General features: G+C 45.0%; 2 protein-coding genes across 7 annotated transcripts in view; both read left to right on the forward strand.

Moving 5' to 3' along the window:
• LOC143984050 (class I histocompatibility antigen, F10 alpha chain-like) overlaps positions 1–22886 on the forward strand; it is a 692198-nt gene that overhangs the window by 39051 nt on the left and 630261 nt on the right. The window lies entirely within an intron of this gene.
• The window catches only part of LOC143984059 (class I histocompatibility antigen, F10 alpha chain-like), a 682453-nt gene that overhangs the window by 25754 nt on the left and 633813 nt on the right, over positions 1–22886 (forward strand). For 4 of the 6 annotated variants that reach the window (XR_013274710.1, XR_013274709.1, XM_077484359.1 and 1 more), the window contains exon 2: positions 7437–7697. The exons of the other annotated variants lie outside the window; for them this stretch is intronic. Coding sequence is in view for 2 of the 4 variants with exons in the window: in XM_077484359.1 (XP_077340485.1) it covers positions 7437–7697 (261 nt within the window). In the remaining 2 variants the exon portion in view is untranslated. The remainder of the gene's footprint in view (positions 1–7436; positions 7698–22886) is intronic. 6 annotated transcript variants of the gene reach the window in all.

Consider the following 22886-nt stretch of genomic DNA (forward strand, 5'->3'; position numbering starts at 1 on the left):
CCTTCAGAACATTCTATATTTTGTGAAAGCAGAGACCTGTACAACAAAAAGATATTTGCTGCAATTTTTTTCAATTGCATTAATATTTGTGCAACTGTTTATTAAGTGCATATTATCAGGAAAAAAATATAATAAAAATTATTTTAGTGCAAACACACACAATATAATAATAATCTCAGTGTCTAAAAGGCCTAATTGTACCGCTCAGGACAAAATTAAGTTCCCAAAAAAATATATATTCAGAAAGCATGTATAATGTATAATGTATAATGTATGATGTATAATGTATGATTTATAGGACGTAAATCTATGTACATAAAAGCAGCCGCTAATTAAAACAAATATACACATAAGTAAAAAAAAGTCCTTAGTCCATATAGAGCAGGGGTGTCCAAACTTTTTTCAAAGAGGGCCAGATATGATGAAGTGAACATGTATTGCCGCGTACACATGGGCGGACTGTCTGGCCAACTTAGTTCGTCAGACAGTCTGACAGACAATCCGTCCTAATTTCGAATGAACGGACTTGACCACACACGATGAACGAACAGTCCGCTGAAAACTTGCACGATGACGTGTACAGCACGTACAACGGGACTAGAAATAGGACGTCCAATACACTGCAATGCAACCTTCCGCCGTGTAAATCCTTTCTGAGCATGCGCCATACTTAGTCCGTCCAACTAGCCTACTCACGAGCGGACTGTCCGCTGAAAACAAAGTTGAACGGACTGTATTACGGAAATTCTGAAATACTTAGTCCGCCAGACTGTCCGCTGAAAAAGTCCGCTGAAACCCACACACGAGCGGATTGTCCGCTGAACTGTGTTTCAGCGGACTAAGTTGGACAGACAGTCTGCCCGTGTGTACGCGGCCTAAGAGGGACGACCATTTTGCCCGACATTCTTTGAACCATTAAAATTAAATGCAAATAAACTAATACACTGTCCAAGGGGAATTCTTGTGCTTTTGTGGCCGTGTGGTGAAGAGTCTAAGGATGAGCTCGGTGTGAGATTTGGATATAATGTATTTATAGGCGTATAACACTCACCTTCACTTTAAAAGGAAAGCTTCAAATACAGAGACGGAGTAATGATTTTTCTGGGTCTAAAATAAGGTGTGTAGGTTTTAGTTAAAAATATAACTAGCCTGTAAAAGTAGAACCAAAAGGTGAATTTATTCATTTCAGAGGAAGCTGTTAAGGGAGTTACAGTGGAAACTTGGTTTACGAGTAACGCGGTTAATGAGAGCTTTGAAAGACTAACAACTTTTTTTTTAAAAATCCTGACTCGGTTTGCGAGTGTTTGTCTTGCAAAACAAGCAGGATTAAAGCCAATGGGGTGTGCAGTACCGCATTTGGCAGAGGTGCGGGGCGCAGGTGACACTCGGAACGGTTCGGAGCCGTTCGGAAATACTGGGAATCACTCGGAAATACTCAGTTTCTGAGTGTTTTGGGGCCCTCCCGAGGGTTTCCGAGTTCAGCTGAGCTGTCCATGAGTATTTCCGAGGCGCTCTGACACCCACCTCTGGACACATGTGGTATTGCTTGCAATAGAAGTCAATGCGGAACAAATTATCTTTGTTTCCATTGACTTCTATGGGGAAACTCGCATTGATATGGATCCTGGAATGGATTATGTTCCACTGTATAACCCTTCTCAGTTTTATTTTTCTCATTGTCACTTGTGTCCTATTAGAGAGTCCCCTTCACTTCCTTCCCTATAGCCAAAACAGAAAGTTAGAGGAAATCCCTGCAAAGTGAGGAAATCCCTGTTTGTCACCAGAACTTGTGTCCCCATTGGAAGATTTCCCCTCTATTCCTGTTCTGGTGACAACCTAAAATTTGGGATTTTCTTTAACTTTTGGTGAAAACAATAAACGGGGCAATTTGAGAGGGTGAATCTCCGTAATTGGGACACAGACAGCAATAAAAACCTGATAGGAGTTCTAATCCCTCCCCAACCTATCAAACTAAAATGTTTTGCCTTTAGTTACCTTTTGGTAAGGGGAGACATTTTTTGTGATACGGCACTGGTTTGATTTGACTGACAATTTCACGGTTGTGCGATGTTGTACCCAAACAAAATTGATGTCCTTTTTTTCCCCCCAGAAATAGAGTCTTTTGGTGGTATTTGATCACCTCTGCAGTTTTTCTTTTTTGCGCTGTAAACAAAAAAACAACAATTTTGAAAAAAAATTATATTTTTTACTTTTTGCTATAATGTCCAAAAAAAAAAGAAAAAAAAAAAAGGGTCTTCCTCAGTTTAGGCCGATATGTATTCTTCTACATATTTTTGGTAAATAAAAATAAATCGCCATAATCGCCCGACGTACAGCTACGAGTATAACTGCGGCGGCTGGTCCTCAAATAGTTAAAGAATATTCAACCCAAACCCTTGTTTCCAGCTTTGGATAGAGGGGGTGAGGATTAGAATGTCTGGCAGGTTCCCCTCACCACATTGTCCGGGGACTGGAAGATTAGATAATCCCTCTAACTGAGCCCTGAATAGTAAGAAAACCCTGAGAGGGGTTCTAACCCTTATTCGCTTAGCATACACTGTAAACATATACTGTATATTTAGATGTGTGTAAATAATTACATTGATTGTCCATAGAGCTGCACAATTCTGGATAAAATGAGAATCACAATTATTTTGCTTACAATAAATATCACAATTCTCTCACGATTCTGAAGAACTTTTTTATTTTAAAGATTTACAACCCCTGAACATTATATTATCTATCAAGATGACAATAAAATAAGACATAATACTCTTTGCTTCAATTAAACAAGATGGCTGAAAAGATAATAATGTATCTGGGAGGACACACAAAGGTGAATATACAACTCCTATAGACCAGATGATAAACACATTTGGTGCCGCCCTTTACATGAATGAAGAAAAAAAGTCCTTGTGTTGGATGAATAAAGTCCTATTTGTGACCGACTGTCATGAACTGACGATCCTTTCTTAATGCAAAAGCCCCCTGTGACAGTGCGATTTGTCAAAACAAAGAAAGGGAATAATATCCAGCATTCAATTATAAACACTTGTACCCAAAGTGTTGCTCAGAGCTCCTTATCTGTGATATCCCTCCACCATTCTATACACTCACCAGATAGTAAGACATTACAAGCCTTGAGCCATCGCCATAGAACCTGGTGACATCATATCCAGAACTGTAGGGGGTTAGGAGGACTTCATGAGGAAACGACAATAGATGGTCTATTAGGCTGATCCCTGAACGTGCATGCTCATGAAATGCATCAGAAGGGACCTACACACTGACATCATTGCCACCACGACCTCGTAGTAGGAGTGGCAGCCATCTATCGCCGGTTCCTCGCAAAGTCCTCTTAACCCACTGCAGTTCAGGATATGTCCTCACCATGTTCTATGGCGATGGCTCAAGGCTTGTAATGTCTTACTATCTGGTGAGTATATAGAATGGTGGAGGGATATCACAGATAAGGAGCTCTGTGCAACACTTTGGGCGCAAGTGTTTATAATTGAATGCTGGATATTATTCCCTTTCTTTGTTTTGACACATCGAACTGTCACAGGGGGCTTTTGCATTAAGAAAGGATCGTCAGTTCACAGCAGTTGGTTACACATAGGACTTTATTTATTTATCTAACACAAGGGCTTTTTTTCATTTATGTAAATCAATGTACCAAATTTATCATATGCTTCTCTCCTGTCCTTGAAAATATAATTTGCTGAATTAAGATTGTGTGGGGGAGGAGTCGAATCGAGATTGCGATCTTTTAACAATAAATCGTGCAGCTCTAGGTGTCCATTAGGCCTTAAAGTGGTTATAAACCCTAACAACCAACTTTGACCTACAGGTAATCCTAGATTAAGGCTTACCTGTAGGTCCAAGAAATATCTCCTAAACCTATACGGTTTAGGAGATATTTACCCGAAGACAGCCACCGCTGTCTATGGTGCATGCGCCGTAGACAGCGGCGCACTGGGCAGGCCGCAGATCACGGTGATATGCCACGAGTGTCGGCTCCCGTGCACATGCGCGGGAGTGACGTCATCGCGGCTGCGGCGAATCACAGCCTTGGAGCCCCGAGACCCGGAAGTCGCTCCGGGATCCATGGCAGCGGCGAAGAGGAAGATGGAGGATCGCTTCTGGGGCATCGTTCTCAGGTAAGTTATTCATAATGAGCTAGTATGCTATGCTTTGCCTTACAGGGTGTGCTTTTTAAAAAAAAAAAAAATTGTTGCCTTTACTTCCTCTTTAAAGGGGTTGTAAAGACAATTTTTTTTTTTTTAAATAACAAACATGTTATACTTGCCTCCACTGTGCAGCTCGTTTTGCACAGAGTGACCCCGAACCTGCTCTTCTGGGGTCCCTCTGCGGCTGTCTCAGCTCCTCCCCACAAGAACTAACCACCTTCATGCAAACTCTCTCACATGGTGGTTAGTTCTTGCGGGCGCGCTCCCGTAATACGGCCGGTGCCTATAGCTGCTCACTGTATCACTTGGCCCCGGCGCACCTTGTCATTGGATGTGATTGACAGCAGTGCGAGCCAATGGCTGCGCTGCTTTCAATCCATCCACTCTAGCCAATCAACGGCCAGGCTGAGCTGCGAAGAGGACATCGGGGTAGGGTTGCCACCTGTTCTTCAAGCCAAACCCGAACATTTTCGTGGCGCACGGCAATTTTTCCGTAGTACACGATATAGGATTGTAAAATAGTAGATTGGGGTATCCCCGCGCTATCACCAAGGGCCTAAATTATTAATAAGGGTAGGTTGCAGCAAACCACCGGCAGGGGTATAAACCCTAACCCCCAGATAGTATATTTAAAAATCAAATAAATGGTGTTGCGCTACCTGAACTATATTGAATTAAAATTAAAGTGCCTTATACTTATGTAAATGATATCCGTGTTACTAAGTGTTAATAAATAATAATAAATGGTGTTGCACTACCTGAAAAGGTTGGGCTAAACTATACTAAATTAAAATGAAAGTGCCTTATGCTTATGTGAATAATAACAGTGTTACTGAGTGACACTCCCGAGAGCAATGTCTCCTTCTATTAAGTGGTATTTCTTCCTTTTGGGTAAATATATATAATAAAAAATAAAACAACCTCCAATGTTATACAATTAGGTATTATGCACAGTAAATATGAAAATAATCCAAAATGTGAAGTATCTCCAACAAATTAACCCGTGAATAATCAATAAAATAAAATATCCAATCTGTTACAGATAATACACCAAAAGTGTCATGTGCTTTAAATGTTCAAGTGAATATCTCCAAGATAATAAACTCATAAAACACGGATATCATTTACATAAGTATAAGGCACTTTCATTTTAATTCAGTATAGTTCAGGTAGCGCAACACCATTTATTTGATTTTTAAATAGGATTGTAAAATACCTTGGGTTACCCAAAAAGAGTAGTAATGAGGTGTGCTACGGTGAACAGTGGCTATAGCCAAATTGCATTAACAGTGAGTGGGGGGTGGGGGGGGACTTAAAAGGCCATGGTTAAATAAAACAAAAGCATTAGTGTACCCATAAAATACGATTTGATTAATAAAAGAAATGTCAGTGAAAATAGCCTACCTTAAAAGTGGACAGAGCAGATAATGGTGTCAGTAGGGCAGTGGACAGTGTCACCCGGTGAGAACTGTATATATGGATGGTGTATGGATAGTATATAGTGGGGAGGAGGGGGGGTGTATATATAGTGTATGGTGGGGGGAGGGGGGTAGTATGTATGGTGGGGGAGGGGGGTGTATGTATAGTGTATGGTGGGGGGGTGTATGTATAGTGTATGGTGGGGGAGGGGGGTGTATGTATAGTGTATGGTGGGGGAGGGGGGTGTATGTATAGTGTATGGTGGGGGAGGGGGATGTATGTATAGTGTATGGTGGGGGGAGGGGGGTGTATGTATAGTGTATGGTGGGGGGAGGGGGGGTGAATGTATAGTGTATGGTGGGGAGGGGGGTGTATGTATAGTGTGTGGTGGGGGAGGGGGGTGTATGTATAGTGTATGTATGGTGGGGGAGGGGGGTGTATGTATAGTGTATGGTGGGGGGAGGGGGGGTGAATGTATAGTGTATGGTGGGGGGAGGGGGGTGTATGTATAGTGTGTGGTGGGGGGAGGGGGGTGTATGTATAGTGTATGTATGGTGGGGGAGGGGGGTGTATGTATAGTGTATGGTGGGGGGTTGGGGGATGTATGTATAGTGTGTGGTGGGGGGAGGGGGGTGTATGTATAGTGTATGTATGGTGGGGGAGGGGGGTGTATGTATAGTGTATGGTGGGGGGAGGGGGGGTGAATGTATAGTGTATGGTGGGGGGAGGGGGGTGTATGTATAGTGTATGGTGGGGGGAGGGGGGTGTATGTATAGTGTGTGGTGAGGGGAGGGGGGGTGTATGTATAGTGTATGGTGGGGGGAGGGAGGGTGTATGTATAGTGTATGGTGGGGGGAGGGGGGTGTATGTATAGTGTATGGTGGGGGGTTGGGGGATGTATGTATAGTGTGTGGTGGGGGGAGGGGGGTGTATGTATAGTGTATGTATGGTGGGGGAGGGGGGTGTATGTATAGTGTATGGTGGGGGGAGGGGGGGTGAATGTATAGTGTATGGTGGGGGGAGGGGGTGTATGTATAGTGTATGGTGGGGGGAGGGGGGTGTATGTATAGTGTGTGGTGAGGGGAGGGGGGGTGTATGTATAGTGTATGGTGGGGGAAGGGGGGTGTATGGTGGGGGGGTGTATGGTTGGGGGGTGTATGCATAGTGTATGGTGGGGGGAGGGGGGTGTATGGTGGGGGGGAGGTGTATGGTGGGGGGGTGTATGTATAGTGTGTGGTGGGGGGAGGGGGGTTATGGTGGGGGGAGGTGTATGGTGGGGGGGTGTATGTATAGTGTGTGGTGGGGGGAGGGGGGTGTATGGTGGGGGGTGTATGTATAGTGTGTGGTGGGGGGAGGGGGGTGTATGGTGGGGGGGAGGTGTATGGTGGGGGGTGTATGTATAGTGTGTGGTGGGGGGAGGGGGGTGTATGGTGGGGGGGGAGGTGTATGGTGGGGGGGTGTATGTATAGTGTGTGGTGGGGGGAGGGGGTGTATGGTGGGGGGGTGTATGTATAGTGTGTGGTGGGGGGAGGGGGGTGTATGGTGGGGGGGAGGTGTATGGTGGGGGGGTGTATGTATAGTGTGTGGTGGGGGGAGGGGGTGTATGGTGGGGGGGGGTATGTATAGTGTGTGGTGGGGGGAGGGGGTGTATGGTGGGGGGGGGGTATGTATAGTGTGTGGTGGGGGGAGGGGGTGTATGGTGGGGGGGTGTATGTATAGTGTGTGGTGGGGGAGGGGGGTGTATGGTGTGGGGGGTCACCCTTATTTCTCAGGATATATTATATGATGTGTGATATATAACCATCTGTATATCTTTCTCTCTATCAGACAGTCACACTCTGCGGTATTATCTCACTGCAGTCTCCTCTCCGGGATCCGGACTCCCTGTGTTCTCTGTAGTCGGATATGTTGATGATCGGGAGATAGCAAATTATAACAGTGACACCCGTCAGTATCTTCCCAGGACTGAGTGGATGAAGAAACTGGGATCTGATTACTGGGAGGAGGAGACACAAATAGATCAGAGCACTGAGCCTGTTTTCAAGCACAATGTACAGACAGTGATGAGTCGATACAACCAGACTGGAGGTGAGAGAATTTTTACACTCTGATGGATTTGATGATAAATATAAACCAAAGTTCTATTTAATATTATTATGTGCAAAACAAAGTCCCTCTGCACAGTATATATAGAAGGTGAAATGAGTTGAGTACTGGAAGGTCACCATTCCATTATAGTCAGTATGATGTCTGTACGGCACTCACTAATGTCCCTCAATGTATTATACACAGCAATGATCCCACATGGAGTGTTGTGATGTCATCACATGTGCCGTGTGAAGATTGCGGTTATTAGTGGAGATGAGGTTCAGGTTTATCATTAATTCACAGCAATTTTCAGGGTTATAATTGGTTCAAAAATTGCACATTTTTGCCCAAAAACCTTTAAGGCTCCGGGCACACGGGCTTAAAAAAATGCTGTTTCTATGGGAGTTTTACCTGTAGAAGCAGCTCAGTGTCACCCGATGTTTCCTGCACATTAGGAACATTACAGGTGTATTTTAACCACTTGCTTACTGGGGACTTAAACCCCCTCCTGCCCACACCAATTTTTAGCTTTCAGCGCTGTCACATTTTGAATGGCAATTGTGCGGTCATGCTACAGTGTACCCAAATTACAGTTTTAGCTTTTTTTTCCACACAAATGGAGCTTTTTGTTTAGTGGCATTTAATCACCACTTGGGGTTTTTTTTTTTTTTTGCTAAACAAACAAAAAAAGACAGATTTTTGAAAAAAAAATAAAGTTTCATAGTTTGTTATAAAATTTTGCAAACTGGTAATTTATCTCCTTCATTGATATTCTCTGATGAGGGTGTACTGATGGGCACAGATAAGGCGACACTGATGGGCACAGATAAGGCGTTACTGATGGGTGTAACTGATGGGCACTGGTAGGTGGTGTTGATAGGCAGCACTGGTGATGAGGCATTGATTGGTGACATTTATAGGTGACACTGTGGGCACTGATAGGTGGCGCTGGTGGGCACTGGTAAGTGACATTGTGGGCACTGATGGGTGGTACTGTGGGCACTGGTAGGTGGCACAGAAGCCTCTGCAGAGGCTCTCCAGATCAAAACTGCTGTCCCTCTCACAGCCACCGGTGTAGCCATCTTTCGGCTATAGTGCGGACGGGAGGTGGTTAACCGGTTCCTGAAGGGCACCTGTATAAATAAGTCGTCAGGATGGCGCGGCTGGGCAAAGTAACGTACCCATACGTTGCTTTGAATTTCCTGCCGTGCCACACAGGCCTGCCGCGAGCTCCGTGAACGTGCCCACGGGTCCCGCAGACTCAATCGCTGCGGGGATACCCGCAATCATGTCACGGAGCTCAAGAACAGAACCGATGTAAACAACATCTCCCTGTTCTGACTAGTGACAGCACACTGATTGTCTGCTCCTTGTCATCGGGAGCAGTGATCAGTGTGATGTCACACACAGCCCATCCCCCAGACAGAAACGCGGCCCTAGGAACACTTAACCCCTCCCTGCCCCCTAGTGGTTAACCCCTTTACTGCCAGTGGCATTTTTACAGTAATCAATGCAATTTTATAGTATCGATCGATGTATTAATGCCAATGGTCCCAAAAATGTGTCAAAATTGTCCGATGTGTCTGCCATCATAAAAATCGCTGATCGCCGCCATTACTAGTAAAAAAAAAAATTATTAATAAAAATGCCATAAAACTATCCCCTATTTTTTTAACACTATAACTTTTCCGCAAACCAATCAATCGCTTTTTGTGTTTTTATTTTTTTTACCAAAAATATGTAGAAGAATACGTATAGGCCTAAACAGAGGTAAAAAAAAATTTTTATACTTTTTTGGGGGATATTTATTATAGGAAAAAGTAAAAAATAATGCATTTTTTTCAAAATTGTCGCTTTTTTTGTTTATAGCGCAAAAAATAAAAACCGCAAGGGTGAACAAATACCACCAAAAGAAATCTCTAATTGTGAGGAAAAAAGGATGTCAATTTTGTTTGGGTGCCATGTCGCACGACCGCGCAATTGTGTTAAAGCGGCGCAGTGCCGAATCGCAAAAAAACGCTCTGGTCGGGAAGGGGGTAAATCCTTCTGGGGCTGAAGTGGTTAAGATCAAGGTTTAGAGGCAGGAAAAAACCCTTCTGGTTTGCGTTTCTGATTGGAGCTTTCTGGCAGAAAAAAAATGCAAAACTCTGAAACTCATCTAAGCTTTGTACAAAAAATGATCTATATGGATGTTTTTTTCTGCCAAGGGACCTGGCTTTTTTTAAGCCCAGTGTGCATGGAGCCTGAGACTCACTGCCAGAAATGAGGAACATCCCATAATGATCAACTGAAACCAATAATCTGAAGGAATGGATAATCCGGCCCCCTCACTATAAAATGGTGGGATCACAGCAGCCATATTGTCAGAGTGTGTTTTTAGGGTGAAGTGACAATTCTGTATAAGGACAGATTCATCAATAATGTATGTACATATGTCTACACATGTAGTTACTACATTTCATTTTGTTGATGGGTTTAGATGGTTTAAGCGGAATGTCATTTTAAATGGTGACTGCATGTACACAGAGCAACACACATCCCCTAAGCCTGTTTGATTGGTATAGGATACAGATAATATGGCAGCATACCTCCTTACTTTAGCACTTGAGAAACCGTATAATACAATACAGATCTCCCTATGAATAGTGATGGATGTGATCCGGGATAACAGGTCCTGTTCTAGTAAAACCCGTCAGCTGCACAGGACAGTTATTACATAAACAGATCCCAGCAGACAGGAATCCCAGTACAAAACATATTACAGCGCACACATTCAAGAATGACATTTCCTGCAAGGCTAGTTAAAAACACCTGAACATATTCAAAAAATACAGGGAATCCCAGTGACAGCAGACATTTCCTTTATATCAGTGATAGGAGAACAGCAGATCTCCAGCTGCAGTAGAACTACAAGTCCCAGCAGGCATTGCCATCTCCCTGGTGACTTTCTTCCCTCATTGAGTGTGGGGCAGGGATGGGATTTGTAGTTTCACAGCAGTTGGAGCTGTGCTGTGTGGAGGATCCTGTCACTGTACAGAGGTAAGTGGCTAGTGCTGTGTGGAGGATCCTGTCACTGTACAGAGGTAAGTGGCCAGTGCTGTGTGGAGGATCCTGTCACTGTACAGAGGTAAGTGGCCAGGAGATGAGCATTACTCCGACTCCATGACTTCTGACATCATAAGATCAGACTGAGGATGAGGGATGACAGATATAGAAGATATTGGGGTTAGAGGTCAACTGATATGGGTTTTTCACTGGCCGATGCCGATATTTAGAAATCACGGCGGCGATGGCCGATATATGATGCCGATTTTTTTGGGCCGGTATGTTAGGCCGATTTTTTTTTTTTTTCATTTCATAAAATCTAACAGCCGCCTTTCCCACTGGGGTGTTTTTCAGGCGCTTTTGGGCTAAAAATAGTGCCTGTAAAGTGCCTGCAAAACGGCTCCCCTGCAGTCTGTGTGAAAGTCCGAGTGCTTTCACACGGAGGCGATGCGCTGGCAGGATGTTAAAAAAAGTCCTGCAAACAGCACGTTTGGAGTGGTGTATGCCGCTCCTCCACCACTTCTGCCCATTGAAATGAATGGGTACCACTGCCGAAGCGCAGGCAATGCGATTTGGCAGCGGAGCTTCACAGGCGCATTTAACCTCTTCCTGGGTTATAAGTGCCTCGCTAGCAGCCGAATAACGCCGCTAAAATGATGGTAAAGCGCCGCTAAATCTAGCAGCGTTTTTTCCGTCAACACCTGCCCGCTACAGTGTGAAAGCAGCCTTAAGTAATCAGTAATACAGCAAATTTCTTACATTTAAACATTTATTAAACAAAACAAACCTCCAATCCGTTCACTTGTATGTATAATTTAGATATAAAATTTAAAAAAACTATATATTAAATATATACAAAAACAGGTAATCAAAACTTTTGGATAAAAAAATTGGGCTAACTTTACTGTTTTCATTTTTATTTTTTTAATCATTAGTGTATTTTTAAAAAAAAAAATGCGTTTGAAAGACCTCTACGCAAATGCTGTGTGACAGAAAATATTGTAACAACTGCTATTTTATTCCCTAGGGTCTCTGCTAAAAAAAATATATAATTTTTGGGGCTTCTGAGTGATTTTCTAGCAGAAAATACAGGATTTTTACTTGTAAGCAACAAGTGTCAGAAAAGATTTAATCTTTAAATGGTTAAACTGAGAATTCCTACACACAGAGTTGAGTTCATTCAGAAGTGTAAACATTGTATCTCTTTAGAGTCGGTTCACACAGGGCCACTTTTGGAGGCAACTTGGACACGACTTGGGGCGACTTACAACATGACTTTAGGTCGCCCCAGGCCAGGCCAATCAGAGAATGAGCTCTCAAAGTGGAACTCCACACCAAGTTATTTTTTAAAAAAATGGCGTGGATTCCCCCTCCGGGAGCATACCAGGCCCTTGGGTCTGGTATGGATTTTAAGGGGAACCCCACCGGACAGTACCAGGCCGTGTGCCCTCAACATGGGGGGATTAGTGCTTTGGGGAAGGGGGGCGCCCTGCGGGCCCCCGCCACCCCAAAACACCTTGTCCCCATGTTGATGAGGACAAGGGCCTCTTCTTGACAATCCTGGCCGTTGGTTGTCGGGGTCTGCAGGCGGGGGACTTATCGGAATCCGGGAGCCCCCTTCACCCCCCCACCCTATGTGAATGAGTAAGGGGTACATACCCCTACCTATTCACCTGGGGAAAAAGTGTAAAAAAAAAAAACACTACACAGATTTTAAAAGTAATTTATTAATCTGCTCCGGGAGCGTCGGGGGTCTTCTTCCGACTTCTTCCGGTGTCCGGCCTCTTCTCCCGCTCTCCGGCATCTTCTCCCGGGCTCCTCCGCTGTCTTCTTGGAGCTCTTTTACTAGCGGAGGAGCCCGGTCTCCTCCGTCCTCTGTCCTTCTTCTCTCTTCTCTCACCTTTTCTTCTTTCTTCTTCCGATGTTGACACGGCGCTGTCTTCCGCTGTACTGGCTTGTGCGACGTGCGCGGCGACTTATATAGGTATGGGGCGTGGTCACCGGGTGATGTTACATGGTGACCCCGCCCCATACCTATAAAAGTCACCGCGCATGTCGCACAAGCCAGTACAGCAGAAGACAGCGCCGTGTCAACATTGAAAGAAGAAGGAAGGACAGAGGAGACCGGGCTCCTCCGCTAGTAAAAGAGCTCCAAGAAGACAGCGGAGGAGCCCGGGAGAAGACGCCAGAGAGTGGGAGAAGAGGTCGGACACCGAGAGAAGTCGGAAGAAGACCCCCGACGCCCCCGGAGCAGATTAATAAATTACTTTTAATACCTGTGTAGTGTTTTTTTTTTTTGACACTTTTTCCCCAGGTGAATGGGTAGGAGTACGACGTTCCCCTTACTCATTCACATAGGGTGGAGTGGGCCGGAATCTGGGGGCCCCCTTATTAAAGGGGCACCCGGATTCCAATAAGCCCCCACCCACAGACCCCGACAACCAATGGCCAAGGTTGTCGGGAAGAGGCCCTTGTCCTCATCAACATGGGGACAAGGTGCTTTGGGATGGGGGGGCTGCAAATAAACGACATTTTATGATGCACAATTTTTCTTTTTGTTCGCCCTCAAAGTCTCGCTGCACCGGGGGGTACTTGTGTCTCTTTTTAGGGTCCTTATACCCTTGTTAATGACCTTGGAAATTGCCTGCAGAATATCAGTGTTGCCTGTCCACAAATGACCCCACACCTGAGCTGCAGCCACTATGGGGTAGACCTCGAACAAGGCAGACGTCTGAGAACCCAGGAATTGCCCGACACGCGTCCTGCCAGCCATTGTGTGCCAAAAATAGCTGCATAGCCTCTAGTGGCTGCAGCATCAGTGATGACCTGGAAAGACACCGAAACAGCAGAAATAAACATGGAAATACTGTTCCAATGCTGAAGGAATTCATCCCACATGTGTAGGTCAGACAAGGACGCTGCGTCTAACTTGACCCTAGAATCGGAGTCAGGGGCTGAGGGTAATAACGCCAGTAACCGGGGAATGATCCTCAAGTTTAACATGCCCAATAGTGACTGCAAATCTTTCCAGGAAATGGCTTGCGAAACTGTAAAACCATGGATTCGATCCCTGATCCTTGCCAACTTATCTGCTGGCAGACTTGCCTACTTCATGGACCAAGAATCTAACACAATTCCCAAAAAGGTCAGAGTGGTAGCTGGGCCTTCCATTTTCTTACTTGACGATGGCACATCAAGAGCAGAAAACAGTCAGTGGGTGCGCGGCTCGAACTTTCGATCAGGAGGAAATCATCCAAATAGTGGATAACTTCCTGACAGAGTTCCCTATGCATGAGAATCCAAGTACTTTGGCAAAGACATCAAAAAGCCAAGGGCTGCTTTTGGACCCAAAAGTGAGCTTAGTTGTGAAATAGTACACCCCCCTCCACTTAATGCCATGCCACTGCCAGAGAGAAGGTAAAATAGGGAGAAGCTTGAAAGCATCTGAAATGCCTGAGTTAAACATCCAAGCATTCCTACCTATGCAGATGATACTCTGGATTGCTTGGTCCACAGATGCATATTTAAGTGAAAACTCTGCATGTGCCCAGTCTGAATTCCTTAATCCCATCAGAGAACAATAAGGGGCTGCCAAATTGTAAATTAAATTAAGTTTATTAGAACATTTCCCCTTAACCAAGCCAAGGGGGTTGATCCTCCAATTATAAAAAGGCAGTGTGGAAAAAGGCCCAATGATGAAGCTCAGACTGGAGTAGCAAGTCCACCGCCTCCAGGTCTGCTACTGCTGACAACAGATTTCTACACTCAAGCAATCCCAGAGGTAATGTAATGAAACCTGTGTGAAAACCCCGAATGAACCCTTCCACCAAATATTGACAAAACATGGGGGAGGATGGGAAGCCAGACAGGCCTTTAAGAGATATTGATGCGGCTTAGTCATGAGGGTTTCACCTGCTTCAGTGAACAGGCAGATTTGGTGTGTGCCCTATAGCAGCTGGCACAGACATGTAGGAGGCAGCACTGGCTGTAATTTCACGAACCATGATTAAAATTACAAATCTGTGACCTGCCTAGAAACTGAATTGGGCAGCCAAGTTTGTCAAAGGCAATCAAATGAGCTGGGGTTGGTAACAGACTTGATGGCACCTTGGAGGTACCTGGAACAGCAGGGGTCCCATGATCGGGCACCAGTAGGTGGTATGTGTTGAAGACTGACATGTGGCACAGGAGACCTCAACCTGGCAAAATGGCGACAAAAAAGCTCAGTATCCACGTTGCTCCAGTCAGTCATCATTTGGTGCTGGGCAAAAATGGCTGCCACTTTAGCAGAGAAAGAACGATGATACTCGTAGAAGGCTGATCCCCCGTATTTTTGCCCCAACTCCACTACAGCATAAAGGTAGAGATCAAGCTCCTCCCTCCTTTGAGGACTATCCGAGCAAATAACATCCCTAAAAATGCTAAAATCTAGAACAAAGTCTGGAATGGAGAGTTTGCGATTAAGCCTATGGTCCCTGGTCTTGACTACCACCGAGACCTCACCACAAGCATATGACTTATTGTCAGCAATGTCGTGAGCCGCTATCAACAGGGAAGCTAAATTGACATCTTTGGCATCCAAAATGTCCTTTTTTGATATTAGCCGGGATGAAATGGGCCGGAGTAACCGACAACGAGCTGGTGGTTTTACCTGCGACTAACAGACCGATCAAGGGTGATACAGAGATTGCTGGCATGCTGGTGACGACAGGTGCCTCCGGAGCCGGGCATGGAGGGCTCTCTAAGACCTCCACCCTTGCCCTGGTAACTCTTGAAAGGATGTTGCCAATAAACTTAGAGTGGATTTGTGTGAGGGACGTCCCGACTGAAGAAAGGCTGACTTGCTCAGGAACGGAACCTGATGTACTAGGGAACAAGAGTCTGAAAAGTTCCGCTTTGCTCGCTGACGCTGGGTAAGAGATACCCCTGCGCTGTAATTCAGCCATCAATCTGGGAATGGTCCAGGACCTCAGGGAGGGTGTACTGCCATGTTCAGAGCCTCAGAGACAGAGGGATGGATGCAAAATCCTCGATGTCTGTCGCCTGAGACATGGCCTAATTGACATAAGGTGATGGTGAATTAGTAAATTTAACCATCCGGACTGAAATCGTGTCGGCTTGTGACATTAAAATGATGAGCGGGTGATTAACACATGAAAATGATACCCCCCTTTTTTATATATTTTGTGTGTGTGTGTGTGCGTATATGTGTGTGTGTGTGTGTATATATATATATATATATATATTAGAGCTGCCACGACGAGTCGACGTGCGTGCAGGGCGTCGATGCATCACACTGCTCCGTGTCTCATGCTCTCCTCCGTGCTGCCGCCCCCTCTCTTGCCCCCCTCTCTTCTCCCCCTCCGTACATCTGTCCCCCTCTCTTCTCTCCCCCTCTGTGCATCTGTCCCCCTCTCTTCTCTCCCCCTCTGTGCATCTGTCCCCCTCTCTCTTCTCTGTGTCCTCCTCCGTGCATCTGTCCCCCTCTCTCTTCTGTGTCCCCCTCCGTGCATCTGTCCCCCCTCTCTCTTCTCTGTGTCCCCCTCTGTGCTGCCACCCCCTCGGTATCTCAGGATGGAGAGCGGAGGTAGGAACCGGTAAGTGACCACTGACTCTGGCCATTCACATAACTGAAACATTGTAACCGCCTGTGATTACGATATCTCAGTTAACGAATGGAGAGAAGCCACTCCTTCTCTCCATTCATTATCAGTGCAGCAGAGAAAGGGACTGGGGAATCCCTTTCCCTGTCTCAAATGGGAGATGTCAGAGGTCTGTTAAAGTGGTTTTAAACCCTTACAACACACTTTGACCTACAGGTAAGCCTAGATTAAGGCTTACCAGTGCGCAGGGCGCACTGAGCGCGGCACCGTCAACACCGAATATGCCGCACGTGGCTGCTCCTGTGCGCATGCGCGGGAGGGACGGCTTCACCGAATGACAGCGGCGGAGCAGCGAGACCCACCGAGAAGATGGATGCGAGAAGATGGATGCGCCGGACTACAGGGGATAGCACTGACTTCGCTGGCTCCTGTGTCAGGTAAGTGACACATAATGGACTACTATGCGATGCATAGTTTCCCATTATGCTTTACCTTTGCAGGGAATGAAAGAGCAAGTAAACTCATCAGGGATTACTTCCTCTTTAAGACCCCTGATATATCACCATAGCCCCCCCAACAGGGCTGATAAAAAATTGCAATAACAAAAAAAAAATGTAAATAATAATAAAAAAAAAAAACACACTGACACTGTCCCCACACACCCTCCCCCTTAAAAAAAGAAAGCATTGTAAAAAATAAATTATAAACATTCATGAACTTCTGAACAGAAAATAAAAAGCTAAGATAAAAAAAAAAAAAAAAAAATTATATATATATATATATATATATATATATATATATATATATATATACATTTCTTTTATCTTAACTTTGCAAAAAATAAGTACATTAAAAAAAAAAGTAAGATAAAAGAATATAACTAGTACATACATATATTATATATACAGTGGTGTGAAAAAGTGTTTGCCCCCTTCCTCATTTCCTGTTCCTTTGCATGTTTGTCACACTTAAGTGTTTCGGAACATCAAACAAATTTAAACAATAGTCAAGGACAACACAAGTAAACACAAAATGCAATTTGTAAATGAAGGTGTTTATTATTAAAGGTGAAAAAAAATCCAAACCATCATGGCCCTGTGTGAAAAAGCGATTGCCCCCTAAACCTAATAACTGGTTGGGCCACCCTTAGCAGCAACAACTGCAACCAAGCGTTTGCGATAACGTTCAATGAGGCTTTTACAGCGTCCTGGAGGAATTTTGGCCCACTCATCTTTGCAGAATTGTCCTAATTCAGTTACATTAGAGGGTTTTCGAGCATGAACGGCCTTTTTAAGGTCATACCACAACATCTCAATAGGATTCAGGTCAGGACTTTGGCTAGGCCACTCCAAAGTCTTCATTTTGTTTTTCTTCAGCCATTCGGTGGTGGACTTGCTGGTGTGGTTAGGATCATTGTCCTGCTGCAGAACCCAAGTTCGTTTCAGCTTGAGTACACGAACAGATGGTCGGACATTCTCCTTCAGGATCTCTTGGTAGACAGCAGAATTCATAGTTCCTTTTATCACGGCAAGTCTTCCAGGTCCTGAAGCAGCAAAACAGCCCCAGACCATCACACTACCACCACCATATTTTACTGTTGGTATAATCTTCTTTTTATGAAATGCAGTGTTCCTTCTACGCCAGATATACTTGGACACACACCTTCCAAAGAGTTCCACTTTTGTCTCATCGGTCCACAGAATGTTGTCCCAAAAGTCTTGGGGATCATCAAGATGTGTTGTGGAGAAATTGAGACGAGCTTTGATGTTCTTTTTGCTCAGCAGTGGTTTTCTCCTTGGAACTCTGCCATGCAGGCCATTTTTGCCCAGTCTTTTCCTGATGGTGGAGGCATGAACGCTGACCTTAACTGAGGCAAGTGAGGCCTGCAGTTCCTTGGACGTTGTTGTGGGGTCTTTTGTGACCTCTTGGATGAGTCGTCGCTGCACTCTTGGGGTAATTTTGGGCGGCCGGCCACTCCTGGGAAGGTTCACCACTGTTCCATGTCTTCGCCATTTGTGGATAATGGCTCTCACTGTGGTTCGCTGGATTCCCAAAGCTTTGGAAATGGCTTTATAACCCTTTCCAGACTGATAGATCTCAATTACTTTCTTTCTCAATTGTTCCTGAATTTCTTTGGGTCTCAGGCATGATGTGTAGCTTTTAAGGATCTTCTGGTGGACCTTACTGTGTCAAGCAGCTCCTATTAAAGTGATGCCTTGATTGTGAACAGGTGTGGCAATAATCAGGCCTGGGCGTGGCTAGAGAAATTGAACTCAGGTGTGGACAACCACAGTTATAGTATGTTTTAACAAGGGGGGCAATCACTTTTTCACACAGGGCCATGATGGTTTGGATTTTTTTTCACCTTTAATATTAAACACCTTCATTTACAAATTGCATTTTGTGTTTACTTGTGTTGTCCTTGACTATTGTTTAAATTGGTTTGATGTTCCGAAACACTTAAGTGTGACAAACATGCAAAGGAACAGGAAATGAGGAAGGGGGCAAACACTTTTTCACACCACTGTATGTACTTAGATTGTTTTATCTTACCTTTTTTTTATGTACTTATTTTTTGCAAAGTTAACCACTTTCAGACCGGACCATTTTGCTGGTAAATGACCAGAGGTCTTTTTACACTTTGGCACTGCGCTGCTTTAACTGGTAATTGCGCGGTCATGCAATGTTGTACCCAAACAAAATTTGCGTCCTTTTCTTCCCACAAATAGAGCTTTCTTTTGATGGTATTTGATTGCCTCTGCGATTTTTATTTTTTGCGATATAAACGTAAAAAGACCGCAAATTTTGAAAAAAAATGATATTTTCTACTTTTTGTTATTAGAAAAATCCAATAAACTCAATTTTAGTCATACATTTAGGCCAAAATGTATTCAGCCACATGTCTTTGGTAAAAAAAAAGTCAATAATTGTATATTTATTGGTTTGCGCAAAAGTTGTCACATCTACAAACTAAGGTACGTTTTCTGGAATTTACGCAGCTTTTAGTTTACGACTGTCTATCTCATTTCTTGAGGTGCTAAAATGACAGGGCAGTACAAAACCCCCCCAAATGACCCCATTTTGGAAAGTAGACCCCCTAAGGAAATTGATAAGAGGCATGTTGAGCCCATTGAATATTTTATTTTTTTGCCTCAAGCGATTGAATAATGACAAAAAAAAAATTTTTTTTTTTTTTTTACACAAAGTTGTCACTAAATGATATATTGCTCACACATGCTATGGGCGTATGTGAAATGACACCCCAAAATAAATTCTGCTGCTTCTCCTGAGTACGGGGATACCACATATGTGGGACTTTTTGGGAGCCTAGCCGCGTACAGGGCCCCGAAAACCAAGCACCGCCTTCAGGCTTTCTAAGGGCGTAAATTTTTGATTTCACGCCTCACTACCTATTACAGTTTTGAAGGCCATAAAATGCCAAGATGGCACAAAACCCCCACAAATGACCCCATTTTAGAAAGTAGACACCCCAAGCTATTTGCTGAGAGGCATGTTGAGTCCATGGAATATTTTATATTTTGCCACAAGTTGCGGGAAAATTACAAACTTTTTTTTTTTTTTTTTTTTTTTCACAAAGTTGTCACTAAATGATATATTGCTCATGCATGCCATGGGCATATGTGAAATGACACCCCAAAATAAATTCTGCTGCTTCTCCTGAGTACGGGGATACCACATATGTGGGACTTTTTGGGAGCCTAGCCGCGTACGGGGCCCCGAAAACCAAGCACCGCCTTCAGGCTTTCTAAGGGCGTAATTTTTTGAGTTCACTTCTCACTACCTATTACAGTTTTGAAGGCCATAAAATGCCAAGATGGCACAAAACCCCCACAAATGACCCCATTTTAGAAAGTAGACACCCCAAGCTATTTGCTGAGAGGCATGTTGAGTCCATGGAATATTTTATATTTTGCCACAAGTTGCGGGAAAATTACAAACTTTTTTTTTTTTCACAAAGTTGTCACTAAATGATATATTGCTCACGCATGCCATGGGCATATGTGAAATGACACCCCAAAATAAATTCTGCTGCTTCTCCTGAGTACGGGGATACCACATATGTGGGACTTTTTGGGAGCCTAGCCGCGTACGGGGCCCCAAAAACCAAGCACCGCCTTCAGGCTTTCTAAGGGCGTTACAGTTTTGAAGGTCATAAAATGCCAAGATGGCACAAACCCCCCCCCCCAAATGACCCCATTTTAGAAAGTAGACACCCCTAAATTTAGGGGTACACTAGTGAGACTAGGTAATAAATGGCGGGTGCCCTGAAACTATAAAAAAATAACTAACCAACCAGCGTCACCTGTAACAGTTATATGGTGATCACTGGTGAAAGGGTTAACTAGGGGGCAATCAGGGGGCTTTATGCGGTAGTATATGGGGGTCCCTGGCGCTATAAAAAGCTGCGGCGAACCTAAATACCTACCTGCCTAACTAGCGTCACCTGTGACACTAATACAGCGATCAGAAAAACGATCGCTTATTAGGCTGGGTTCACACTGGAGCGATGCGGGAACGCCACGAATGCGCGGCGGGTTCCCGCATCGCATGCCTCCCGGCGGCAGTTCACACTGCCCTATGCGAACTGCTGGGAGTGTCAGTGAAATGTTAATGACACCCCCAGATCAGTTCGCATATCGCGGTGCGATCTGCAAACTTGGATCGCATGGTGTGAACACCCATGCGATCCGATTCTGCTGCGGACCAAAAAAAGGGTCCCGTGCGAGTTTGCGGCGGGTGCGGCGGGTGCGACACGAATTCAGCCATACTATCTGTATAGCTGAACTCGAATCGCACAGAGATCGGATGTGATTTGCACTGCAGTGCGGTGCGAATCACATCCGTTCTCATAAACCGCTGCAATGTGAACCCAGCCTTAGTGACACTGGCGACGGGGGGTGATCACGGGGTTAAACCTTTATTGGGGGGGTTAGGGGGGTACCTTAGAACTAAAGGGGGCTAACCCTAACTGCCCTAACAGTTATTAGTCACAAATGACACCTGCCGGGTGATCAGGGGGTTAAACCTTTATTAGGTAATAAATGGCGGGTGCCCTGAAACTATAAAAAAATAACTAACCAACCAGCGTCACCTGTAACAGTTATATGGTGATCACTGGTGAAAGGGTTAACTAGGGGGCAATCAGGGGGCTTTATGCGGTAGTATATGGGGGTCCCTAGCGCTATAAAAAGCTGCGGCGAACCTAAATACCTACCTGCCTAACTAGCGTCACCTGTGACACTAATACGGCGATCAGAAAAATGATCGCTTATTAGGCTGGGTTCACACTGGAGCGATGCGGAAACGCCGCGAATCCGCGGCGGGTTCCCGCATCGCATGCCTCCCGGCGGCAGTTCACACTGCCCTATGCGAACTGCTGGGAGTGTCAGTGAAATGTTACTGACACCCCCAGATCAGTTCGCATATCGCAGTGCGATCTGCAAACTCGGATCGCATGGTGTGAACACCCATGCGATCCGATTCTGCTGCGGGCCAAAAAAAGAGTCCCGTGCGAATTTGCGGCGGGTGCGGCGGGTGTGGCGGGTGCGGCGGGTGCGGCGAATGGCTGAACTCGAATCGCACAGAGATCGGATGTGATTTGCACTGCAGTGCGGTGCGAATCACATTCGTTCTCATAAACCGCTGCAATGTGAACCCAGCCTTAGTGACACTGGCGACGGGGGGTGATCACGGGGTTAAACCTTTATTGGGGGGGTTAGGGGGGTACATTAGAACTAAAGGGGGCTAACCCTAACTGCCCTAACAGTTATTACAGTCACAAATGACACCAATGCAAAAAAAAAAAAAAAAAAAAAAAAAAATGACATTGGTGTCACTGTGACTGGGGGGCAGGGGTAATTGGGGGGGTGATCGGGGGGTAAAGGGGGGGTGTGAGTGTGCCTGGCATGTTCTACTGTGTGTGGGATGTGTTGGTGCAACTCACTGATCCGCTCTCCTCCGTGTCGGAACGAAAAATACCGACACGGAGGAGAGAATACATCACTTCCTCTCCTGTGTTTACATTACAGGAGAGGAAGTGATGTCACCGGGGATTTCCATTCGTCGGGAGCGATCGCGAGGGGGTGGCCATGAATGAATGGCCGTCCCCTCGTCCGGGATCGCTCCCGAACGAAAACCGACCGCCGCAGGCACCGGGCGGGGGCCCGATCGGGCCCCCGACCCGCGGGAGGCAAAGCACGTACATGTACGTGCTTATGCCTGCCCGTGCCATTCTGCCGACGTACATCGGCGTGAGGCGGTCGGCAAGTGGTTAAGATAAAAGAATATATATGTATGTACTAATTATATTCTTTTATTTTACCCCTTTTTTTTTTTTATGTACTTATTATTTTTTGTAAAGTTATCCAAAGGATTAATTAGCTAATCAAAAAAAACCCACTGGATTAATAAAAAAAAAAAAAAAAATCATCTAGTCGATGACTAATCGAAAAAATAATCGATAGATTAGTCGACAGACAAACTAATCATTAGTTGCAGCTCTAATATATATTATATAATG

Source organism: Lithobates pipiens, unplaced genomic scaffold (assembly GCF_037356315.1).
Source record: "Lithobates pipiens isolate NorthernLeopardFrog02 unplaced genomic scaffold, aLitPip1_a1.2 Scaffold_1, whole genome shotgun sequence".
Lineage (NCBI taxonomy): Eukaryota > Metazoa > Chordata > Amphibia > Anura > Ranidae > Lithobates > Lithobates pipiens.